Source organism: Chaetura pelagica, unplaced genomic scaffold (genome assembly GCF_000747805.2).
Source record: "Chaetura pelagica isolate M959 unplaced genomic scaffold, ChaPel_1.0 scaffold117, whole genome shotgun sequence".
NCBI classification, from domain to species: domain Eukaryota; kingdom Metazoa; phylum Chordata; class Aves; order Apodiformes; family Apodidae; genus Chaetura; species Chaetura pelagica.
The window spans coordinates 6,488,488-6,500,623 of record NW_009954185.1 but is presented as its reverse complement, the minus strand read 5'-3'; the positions used below and the strand labels follow the sequence as shown (position 1 = coordinate 6,500,623).

Sequence of the window (12,136 nt, the reverse complement as noted above, 5' to 3'; positions counted from 1 at the left end):
CTGTCCTGATTATCTGACATTTTCCTTTTTGCTCATGTGTGGGGACAGTGACTGACAAAAGTTTCTTCCTAAGTGCTGAGGACTTCCTTTATTAAAATCTTCCCTTCAAGTCTTGCCCCTCTAAAAAAAATTGCAGCTTTGGAGCTGGTACCTCCTCCAGGCCTTTTTCATTTAGAAAAGAAAAAAGTTAAGAACCACCTCAATTGTTCTGATTATTTTGCAAATAATCTTTTCCTAAATACAATTTTTACTTCCTTTTTTTGTGTCCCGGTGTCATTGCTTTTCATATTCTCTGTTGGATTCAATTAATAAGTTCTTTGGACCAGGAGCTGCGATTTCATTTTCCTTTGGAAAGAACCATGCACATAAATGGCACTGCATAATTACATATATATTCTTGAAAATTCCAGCTATACTGCAGCATTAAAGGACCTCATACAAGAGAATCTGAGCTCTGTGTTCCTGAACTCCTTGCTGAATGCAATACAATAGCATTTTACAATACTGAGGGCCAAATTCTCACACACACTTATTTTCCTGCCAAAGAAATTTATATTAATGCTTGCAAAAATGAAGTTTATTTTTGAATCTTTATCCTACTTAATTATGGCCTCATAATGCACTGGTAGCCAGAGGGCATTTACATACAAGCATCTCCTGTGGCAGTAAGAAACCCCATTAGCTCAAGTAGCACAGGCTTGTGCTTCCAATATTTTAAAGCTGGGGCTCTATCCCCACTGGCAACTTCTGGCAGTTTTATAAGCATGTGTCAACAGACTTATTAAACACTGGCATTCCTCATGAGACTTGAACTCCTGTCAGCCAGCTGGGATAAACGTTGCCTTAGGGAACATGTAATATGCTGGCAGAGTGCTGTGATCATGCCCCAATCTGGTCCTTGGCTGATGATGAGCCTGAGAGCCCACAGCTTACAGTTAACAGAGTAATTCCTTCTGTTCAGGTGATTAAGGCATGTGATCTTGCTTAAGAAGGTTCCCAGTTTCTAACCTTGTACCTTGCCTCTACTGTTTTTACATAGTGAAGCCTTTTTAAATATGTGCACAGAAATGGGTTATTCCTCATTTGTGGATGGACTATGCTGCTTAAGCACCAAGCAGCAGAGATACCAAAGCCCAGGATGGTGTAAAAGAGCATAAATAATTTGATCATACCTCTGGGACTAAGCTTTTAATATTTATCAATACAAGGACTGAAGAGTAAAATAAATCATTTTCCAGATCACAAAACAAAAGAATTCTAAAGAAATTCCAGTAGTATTGTCTACACTGCTCCTGCTTGCATAGAAGTACAGGAGGAAAGTCATAGAAGTAAAGGAAGAAAGTTCTGGATATTGGAATTTTGGCTGATCTTTCAAGTCTGCTAGGGTTTGACTGGGGATTTGGTGGTGGTGGGTAAACTCTTAACAGTTAAAAAATTATCAGCTTTGATATGGACATTGGAGAGACAAAAATGTTGTGAGATCAATTCAATATCTTTTTCAAATGTTCCTGTAGACACATCTCAGGATATAGCCTGTGAAACAGAAAGGAACTCTCTGCTACTGGTTGAATGCTGTTAGGAAGTTCATTGCTGTTTTCCTGTCATTAGTTTCTCAACTCAGTGGAAATTCCACAGAAAGGAAGGTAAAAAAAATCTCGGAAATAGATGTTAATTAGAAGAAATTATCTTCTGTACCAACTGTAAAAGTCAGAACTGGGACTTGTACCTGGTGGAAATGGGCACAAGGTCACTGGCTACGACAGAGCAATGATAACTAAAACAGCCTGAGAATCTGGCTCCACACTTGTGAAGTGACTTGCGTGCTGGGGCACCTACGTGGTGCTAAGGGTCTTAAGCTATGCCCTTTTGATAGATTTTTAGAAAATCCACAGTAAGTGATCAAAGTCTCTAAAGATGTCTCAGTTGAGGCAGCTCAAGTTATGTGCCTATTTTGTTTTGAAAATTTAGGCCTAAACATATGTAGCTGCTCATCACCAAATGATACCAACTCTGCTACTGTGTAAAGTAAATTAATAGCTTTCAGTCCTTGGTATATTCAAGTAATAAGCTCTTGGACACCAATTTTTGCTTTTTATAGTCGTGCAGAGTACACATAAGAATCTCCCCAAATTGAGACATTCACTGACAGGGGAAAGTGAAGAACTGTAATGATGACGGCAAAAAAAATGCAAGTGCAGCATGCAACAGGTGAACTGAAACTTTATTAAAATTGGGGGAAAAAAAGCTACTCTCGGAAGAGAAAAAGTAGCCAGCGATGCCTGTAAGTTAGGGATCAAAGCTGTGCAGAGACAAAGATAAAAATTTTGGCAATAAATGTGTTGACAGTTCCGTGGCGGAAAAGTTGCATTTGAATTGTCAGAAGAAGGTCTCTGGGCTCTGTGATTTGCCGCTGCATGACCACAATGCCACTGTGGTTGTTCACTTTTTTTGTGGTGAAAAAACCCTCCTGGTTCCCGCTGATGATGGACAGCAGAATTTTATCCCCAGGGACAGCATTGGAAGGGCCCATGCGGAAAATGTCGGTGGGTACTTGAATGTTGGTAGGAAAAGAGAGGTGATAGTAGGTTATTCTCAGAGGCAGGCTCTGGCACTCCTTATTTTCATTACAAGGCAAGCGCTCACAGCGACTGCAAGAAAAGTGAGAACACAAGACAAGAGGGAGATTAGCGTACATTTAGCAAGCGTGATAGGACAGCAAGGGCAGTGGGGGTGGGAAAAGATAAGTTGACTTGCACACTGTATCCACTCTTCAGCCTGGCAACTCAGTCATACAGCAAACGGACATTTATTAAACAAGGATGAGCTCGTCTGCGGTTGGTGCTTTTGGAGGAGTGTTGCCACTTTCAGAAGTGTTGCCCTTTCTTTGCACACAGATGAATTGAGTCTGGCACCTCCGTGTGGGTGAGAGTTTATTTGCATTTAGACCAGCTAAGCACCTCCTAGGGAGAGCACTGGCCTTCCCCTCACCTCTCCCTCCTCCCCCCCAAGTTTTATTTTTTTGTTGATTGTCAGGCATATGTTAAATAAGTGAAGAGATCCTAAGTCCTTATTGAGTTGACTGAGTCCTACTTGGGACATCTGGCTGTTTACAAAGACTGAGCAAAGTATTCATAAAACCAAAAACAAACAAGGAGTTGGACTTTCTGAGAGAGAAGAGGCGCTCCAGATACTGCATTATGTATGGTCACCATCTGACACTATACAGACGAGGAATAAGAGGAAACTCATTTCCAACGCTGCCTGCATGTTAAGGTTCACTTGCTTTGAAGACAAACCTTCTTCCTACCGGTGTGGCAGTATTTCTCTGTGCTACCAGAAGAATCAACCTGAGTCAGTACAACACCCACGTAGGCAAGCTCTAAAACCAGGATTCAATGGCCTTATGTCTCCAGCATGTGCCCTACACATTCAGTTCACTTTTATGCCGCCTTGAATCACAGGAATGATGCTGGTGAATGAGAAAGTTGTCCTCTGCTGTTTCCTTCCCTTATCACTAGGTACCGTGTTAGCGAAAAATCCAGATAACTAGGAAGAGATCACCCATATGGGCTGAAAGTGAACAATGAATGTCAGCACTAGAAATCTTGATCTGCATGGAGGGGGCAATTTCCTCTCTTCTCCCTTTCTGTCAGTGAGAGAAGTGAAGTTTGGCCAGTAAATTATGGCACTGACAGGTATGGGCATTAAAGTTACTGTTATTGAAGAGAAAGTTGTAGTTAACCAGCACAGTAATGAAGGTCTGACACATCATGATACCTGATGGGTTTGAGAAGTGTTTAAAGAATTGCACACAAGGAAGATTTATATGAATTTCAGATTAAAGATATGCCCAAATGGTCATATGCAAGTTGATATCTGAACAGACTCTCAGACAGGTGTGCCGAAGTAGAGTTAGACATGATGATCTCAGCTGGATATTGCCTTTGCAAAATTTGGGGATGACCAAGTTCTGCATTTAGCTCCAAATTTGCCTCATGCAGACCTATGATTAAATCATTAAATTAAATTACATACAAGAGTCTCTCTTCTCAAAAGCAATACTCAGTCCACAAGCTGATGGTTTGGAACCTAAACTATTTATTAATTTCATTACTAAGAAATGTTCCAATACGAAAGCATCATGTGCTTTTTACTACCTCAAGAAAATCTGAGAGCGCATTTAATTTATTTTAGTTTGACGTATAAAATTGAGCTCCTATCACAAGTATCTGGTATCAACAGAGCTGTGGCTCATAAGCAAACCTCACGTTTGTTGCCAGTGCATAGTAACCTGAATTCCAGGAACTTCTCATTACACACAAAATAACCATTTTCAAAAGGAATAGTTAAAAGCACCCTCAGTTCTTCAGTTAATGTGTTCTATGTTTTCTTTTAATACCACTTGCAAATGAAAGTACAAAGCAATTCTTTGAAGACTTAATTTTATTCATGTGTGTAAAGAGCACACACAAGTCTTCACAGGATGGACAGCTAATTAGGTGTGGATACTCTTGTAATAGTTTCAGGTATAGTGAATTCTGCATTCTTTTCTGAAATGTCATCAATAACTCCACTAAAACGAATTACTTGGTTTTCTTGAAATCACAAGGCTACCTGGTTTTGCTAAAATAATGAAGCAAGTCAAGACACTTACTTTTTATTTGGAAATGTTTTCTTTGTTCAAATCTTCCTGGAAGCATTTACATGTCCATAAAATGCCCTGATTTATTATTTTATAAAAGTAAAATACATCTTATCATAGCCAGAATTTTTAAAGAGAACAAAAAACCAAAGTATCCAGTTTCCTAAGACTTTCTGCTGATTCAGAAAGTTGTTTGTGGAGATAGATGTTCTGCAGCTGGGAGCTAGAATTACTCAAAATTCATCATCTTTTATCTTATTCTTTGGTGGTGCACACTACACACTGCACACTGTGCTACAGGTTTAGTTAATGTGCACTAATTGTTCCATCGAATAACCACAAAGGAGAGATAGCAAATATTATTGCTTGCAAGAACTAGAGTTCATTCTGGGGTCATGCACCACAAAGGCAATAAGCAACGAGCATTTAAATCCCAATGTACTCTCTAGACATTATTTAAATGCTTCCTTTCAGTAGGCAGAAGAAAATCATAAGGCCGGGGAATCCAACAACAAGCCCAAGCCCTTGGGTGCTGTTCCAGCTCCGTGGCATCTCAGGATGGATGAGCTGGCCATGGAGTGGAGTGGCTGTGGGGAAGAGCACGGGGCACCCAGAGGGAGTAAGGGAGTGCTGAGGACGCAGCAAGATGCTGCCAGTGAAACCCACTGCAGAGTCTAAGTAAAACAGGCACCACTTTGCAGTGAGGCAGTTATGTACACATGTCTGCAAACCTCTGCAATTAGGCACATGGCCTACAAAAATAAGCATATAATGCTGCTAAATGCTTATTCCTGAGTTTGTTCCTGATTATTTTAGCTCACTTACTACTCTGGTCTCTTAGGTTTATGTGGTCGAAATACTGGTTTCAAAGAACTACTTATAGTTTGCATTTCGTGTACCAAACACTGGTTACTTGTAAATGAAAGTAAAACTAGAGAGATTACATTTTAGATAACAAATATAACAGAGAAATGAGGAGAAAATATTTTCTGCCTTCCCTCCTGTTGGTTTCTGATCATGATTTTCACATGGTACAGAGGCAATTTATTCCACTGTGCCCAAAGGAGCTGGATGGTATACAACAATTCCGCATGTACTGAAGGGCAAGTATGTTTTTAGTGGGATTTATGGCTTTGCCATTTACGTCATACAGGGGTACCACCTCAACATGCTGAAGGACCAGTAAAGTATTAGTACTGAACCATACACTACACATCTCTGAAATTCAACCTTTTAGATTTCCAGAGCTGCAACAATCTTCTGGCCTTCCTAAGATATACTCCACTACAAAGGCACTCACTTATGCTACCATCAGTGGGTATTTCTCTTCAGCAGGTTATACCACACCTTGAGGCCCAGATGAGCCATCAGCCAGGCTGTATCACCACACTGTGGATTTCTACATCTGTGTGAACAGAGGAGCTATGTAGGGAAGGTGGCTTTTTTCTTAAACAGATCAGAACGTAAAGGGAATGAAACAAACTGATGGTTGGTTTACACAGATGTTTCTTAACCAAAGGAGAATCTGGAGTCCCACTTCAGGCTCAAGCAGGAATAAAGTATACAGCACAACAGTAGACAGGATGGACAAATACTCTGCATGTTCCTCCTCGCTGGACCTGAAAGTCTCGAGGAGTTTTCAAGCTATATAAAAGACAGACATCTTCATTTTGCCCTCAGCACTGAGCCTTCATGTTCAATCCTTGTCTCCTTAATTTGTCTTTCCCTGGCTCCCTCTTCCTATTCCCCTTCCTTGCCCACTGCCCTTCCTACTCACTCAAACATTTGGCATCAGGACTCTCTACTCAGCCCGTGCCAATCCTCCCCTTCTTGCTCCCTCCTCGCCTGGCTGACACTTGGTTCTCTCAGTTTCTACTCCACAGCCCTAGTCCCAAAGCACACACCACCTCCCCCAGTATCTTTGTGCAACCATCCCAAATCATTCTTTGCTCTGACAGTCTTAATCCAAATCTAGCATCAATGACCCTTTGTTTCCCTCTTGTCTCTAAACTGTTTTACCCAATTTTACCTTCTACCCCTCCAGTGTCTCCTACATTCATTCTCCTCCCCTGGTCATACCTTCAGATCTTTCCCTCCCTGCATTCAGCCTCCTTAGCCCTTCTTACCAAATTGGCTCTTCTCTCACCCACGCTAGAAACAGCTTTCTTATCCATGGAGTCTTGGGTGGTTTTTGAAACCACAGAAGAAACAGGCTCTGAGGTTGTCAAGGCCAGCAGCCCCTGGCCCAGGATAGATAGGAGTTGATGTTATAGGGAAAATTTGGCTTCTTTCCTGTGGATATATGTGGGAACAGACTCAGGCAGCCTGGGGAGTTGGTACCTGCATATTTTAAACCGCTCTAGAAAGCTGCAAGAAGCTCAGGTCTGCTAAATCTGAAAAGAACACTTTGTTGCTAAAAAAGAAAGACCTCTCTACTGATAGGAAGAATTAAATCACCCTGAGAAAGACAGGCAAACACAAAGCTGGATTGCCACAGAGACCATGAAATCATTATCCCACAAGGACCTGAAGCAAAAGTTAAACAAACAACTCTCATATACAATCCAGGTAGACCTGACTCTGTTTTGACATACAGGGGTGGATTAAGATTACCCATCAAGGTCCTAATCTCCTAAGGTTTATAAAAAAGAGGCTAAATTAAGTTTTACAAAGTTGGTTAAGTTCATCTCATCTCAGTCTCATTACTTTCAGAGGTTTTTGGTAAGGATGACAAAAAAAGCAAAAGTTACCTCCTAACAAATTTTAGACTTCTGTTTCAAAACATGACAGCAAACTGTTAAAAGGGGAAAAAAAAAATTACCAAAATGTCTTAAACATACAAAACAATGTGTTCCTCCCTACTCTTCCTGGAAATGAGTGAAGTGCTTTGGCTGAATTTGGCCAAAACTTGAGCCTGAGTCAAACACCTGGCATGCAAAATTTCAGCCATTTTGGCAAAATTCTGCACAATTAGAAACAGGCCCAAATAATGAGAAGCATCAGGCAATCTTATTAACACACAGACATGTCTAGAATATCAAAATATTTCACAGTCTGGCTCAGTGCAGCACACATTTCTGACACACTGCCATAAATGCTTCTTTATCTTTTCTGCTGTTTTTCTTGGCTGAAATATTACCAATGTTAGACTCTGGTGTCGCATAAAGAGAATTTAATTGTTAAGCAATTTGAAAACAAAAAGTGTTTGGCAAAGCAGTACAGCAAGTTAAGTTCTATTGTATGTAGCAGTAGATCTTAATTATCCTTGGAAAAATACCAAGCCTAGAGGCTGATCAAGGTATAATTAAAAAAAAATAAAATAAAAAAAAAATAATTTAAAAAAAGCAGAACTTAAGCAAAAGAGAGAAGACCTTCAATAAAATTGCTACCATTAAGAATCAGACCACGCCAGGCAATTTGCTGGTCTTTGAGGAAGGTTACATTGGCTGTTTCCTCCTGAAGCTCAGAGTATCTACAGAGTATCCTGAGCTTTCAGCCTGTAGCATGGCATGATCCTGCCATTACTTCATCTGATGACAACGACCATGCAAAAATCTCTGCTTTAAAAGTGCTGAGTAAGGAAACTTCGGGATCACCGAGGGCTGTTGCCTGTACATAAGGGCTTTAAGGAAAAAGAAGAATGAAACTTGGATTTGAAGGACTGAGGCCTACTAAATAATAGCTGTTCCAAAAAAAGCATTGTAGAATAGGGTAAAAAATCCCATGAAGTGCCAACTTGATAGGAATGGAAAATGTATTGTCTTTCTAATGGTATTCCAAGTTGGTGAAACTGGAATGTGTTTTGAATAAAAAGAAGAGGAAAATGGTAGCTGTAATAGATATGATGTTACAAAAAGCCAACTATATGATTTTAGAATCCTGGCCCAAGGCTGGGTGAAAAACTGATTTAATGTCATTAGCATGCAAAAGGTAATGAAGATATGCTAGCTATCAGCTATGTTGGGTTATATATGCCAGAAATAAATGAATCACAAATATGTAATTAGTTCAGATCTAGAAAGGATGCTAAAGGGCTGTCTTGTGGAACTGTCCCCCAGTGGGCCCAAGGTGACCCAATACATTGAGCCTGATTCTGGCATGTTGGTATAATACTTGCATACTGGCTAAGCATGATAGTATCTACCTCTCCATTGAACTAACTTGGACTTTTTACAATAAAGGTCATATTCTCTTTGGTTTATGTGAACACATTTTCTACAATAAATTTAGTAACTGTGTCTCTAGCTGTTGAGAGGGAAGAACCTAATAAATCCAACAAGATGATAACTCAAGGAATTAAAATAATTAGAACTTCACTGAGCAGCTACAGGATTTGTGTCTGACTCATAGCCTAATTATAGCCCTAGCACATCAGAAGAATCTCTCCCTATGAGTCTGTTTGAGTTAGGCAGAGTAAGCCATTACAGGGCCCCAGTAACCCAGACACAGAAAAACAATTTAGACATTCTACTACTTCCCCAAAAGATTCGTTACATCTCAAATAGCCATTAATTTTAGCACATGCATAAAAATATAGATAAGAAAGGTTAAATGGAATATGTGTATATGATGCATATTTTATAAACTGAACTTTGTAACTCAGGGCTGTCCATAAGAGTAGAAATTTGTTAATTCTGCTTATTGGCCCATTGTAAATTACTTTATTTGAATTAGGATACAATTGAACCCACAATATTACAAATAAAGAGAACATCTGCATCACGAGGCACTGCGTGTTTGTCAATTTGACAAACATAATTAAAAATGTAATTACTATTGACACTTCTCAGAATACAAATACCTGTTCTTATACCATGAACTCCCTCTACAGCATTCTGTCAAACACAACTGCTGTGCCACCTACATGGCATTTCTCAGATGAAGGCTTAAATGGAAACTAACTAATCCCCACAGTCTCCCCAATGAAAATTAGCATTAACTTCATTAACAGAGGAGGCACAGAGCACTCATTTTTATCTAAAAGATGGTGGGCAAATAAATACTGTCTGTGAAAAGCAACAGCAGGCTGATGACAAAGATGATTTATCATCTTTCCTCCCTAGCTGGTGGAGCACACACTTACCTGGGTATGGGGCACATGGGGGGACCATGGAGCAGCCTTTGGAAGAATCTCTGGAGTACAGGGTGGCCACAGAGTTACAGGGCAGGAGGAAAAGCATCAGCTGCATCAGCCATAAACTTCAGGTATGCGACTGAAATTTTGCAACAACTTCTCCACTTTGCTAGCCCCATTTGATGGGTATAAATGAGCTGTCAACTGCCCTTTCTTCCAAAGCTGCCTCGTATTTTCAGTACCAGAATGCACAGATTTTCTCTGAACTACGTTAAGAGACACAAATATAAGCAGCTAACATACCAGCCTTGCTAGGATTCCCTTTTTCAACAGAGGTTAAATAAGACATTCTTGCAACGCTTTGCAACAGGACTGGCAAGAATTCAAAGAAGGAGCTAAAAAGAACTCTTGGACTGGAGCGTAGCAGTAAGGAAAAACCATGTGTGAAAGGAAATAAAAGTCAGGATTTTGAAGCTGAAGGTAACTCTGCTAACGGGTTGCCTGCAAGGTAGCAAGAGAGAAAACACCTGCTTATGGCTCTAGAGATCATTATGATGCAAACCACTGACACATGGCTTTTTTTTTAAGGGAATACCTTCTTTTTAGACTGAAACAGGAGCCTGAGAAAGGGACCAGTGTGTGCAAAACATAGGACAGGCCTACCAGCAAAACACATATTTGCCAGAATCCGTTACATATTGAGTTGGCAGTATCATGACATACAGGAGATCATGTCACCAAAAAACTCTTCAACCTTGAAACAGAAAGTACTTACGTATCTCCTGACTTGCGGTAATTCTCTGGACATTCCAAAGACAGGCAGCGAAAGCCCCCCTGGATGTTAAAGCAGGTCTCATTGAAAGAGCAGTTGTGGCTTTCTGCAACACACTCATCAATATCTGTCAAATGGAAAAAGGTGAGTGGTTTAAACACATGGCTTTACTTGCAGGTGCCAGATGATGAAAGTATCATATTAGGTCCTGCAGAACGTGGGGTGCAATTAAACATTATTACAGGATTGGAAGGGAAGGGCTGGAGAACAAAAAAGAAGAAAATGAACCCAAGCAACAGGCCAGAACAAGAAAAGGAAGAGCAGCACTGCCACTGAGTGGACAAAACCTAAATATTTGCTGAAATGTTTACAGCGTGATATTGCCCTTTAATGGCTAAACTAACTCATACCATTTCACAGGTAATCTTCAGGATTTTTTTATAACTGCTTAATAATGTTACAAACATTATTCTCTACTGCATTCTGCAGTTTATAAGAGAAATTTATATAATTTATAAGAGACAGATCCTATATATTTATAATAAAATACTGGTTTTTTTCACATTTCAAGCTGCTCTTTGCTGCTTTACCTACAGTGCTGTAGAAAAAGCATTTTTAAAAAAAAAAAAAACATAAAACCTGGTTAGAACTCTCTTCAAAAGTCCAAAATCCAGTTAGGTCTCCCTGCAGTTATTGAACTTACCCTGGCAGTTGCGTGCATTGGGTGCCAACCTGTAACCAGTGGATGGACAAGTACATTGAAAGCTCCCAGGAATATTAATACATCGAAAGGAACAGATATGTCCTCCAGTAGGTAATGCACATTCATCGATATCTACAAGAAGAAAATAGCACTAATTTACTGTTATGTTCATGACATTCAACCACGTGCACATGTACAGTGTTCCTGCTGCATACTTCAAACATTATTTCATTATTCTAATTGCTGGGCAAGTAAAAAGATCATCAGAGAGGTGTGGCTCTAGTCAATGAAGGCTGTCAGGAATAAATGCAGGTGTGAAGAAAATCAAATTATGGGCCCAAGAGGTAAAATAAATGGATAAGAGGAAGGACTTTACAGTGACATGTATCATAGTACTTTACAAAAGGAAGGGAGGGGAATAGCTTTGTCCTTATTCTTAAAAAAAAAATGAGGTGTTCTGTGTAGTAAGTCCTGGACACCTAAGTCCAAATTCAGGATCTTGCCCATGAGGAAGGTCATACCCACATACATTATCCTTGTATTTGAGAACCTACTTACACATTAGTTCAGAATAAGCCACAAAAAGAGGATATATAAAATATTACCTAGTAATATTATATATTACATATGTGACATATGAATGTGTTTGTATCTTCATTTGCTGAAGCCCAGAAATTCTGTTAGTTCCTCAGGAAAAAAAAATAAATCTGACAAGTTATAAAAGTATGTCAAGCTAAAATTAAATATAAACAGCAGAACTGACACCATACAAGCAGAGATATTGCTAGACTAGGACATGGGTGGGAGATCTTAATTAAATATTGTTTCAGTGCTTCACAGGAGAATACCAGTGAGAAACTAATGTTCAAATGAAACAATTACAGGTACACAGAATTTCTCATGTGTGTTATGGTGAGAATAAGAAATGCTCACTCATTGTCTACC

General features: G+C 39.6%; 1 protein-coding gene across 3 annotated transcripts in view; it reads right to left on the bottom strand.

Annotated features, from left to right (window-relative positions):
• FBLN1 (fibulin 1) overlaps positions 1-12,136 on the bottom strand; it is a 64,526-nt gene that overhangs the window by 23,071 nt on the left and 29,319 nt on the right. For 2 of the 3 annotated variants that reach the window (XM_010002967.1, XM_010002966.1), the window contains 2 exons: positions 11,192-11,323; positions 10,492-10,615 (listed from right to left, as the gene is read on the bottom strand). In XM_010002967.1, coding sequence (XP_010001269.1) covers positions 10,492-10,615; positions 11,192-11,323 — 256 coding nt within the window. Of the gene's footprint in view, positions 1-2,203; positions 2,649-10,491; positions 10,616-11,191; positions 11,324-12,136 lie in introns of those variants that run through there. The other variant, XM_010002968.1, reaches the window with a different exon arrangement.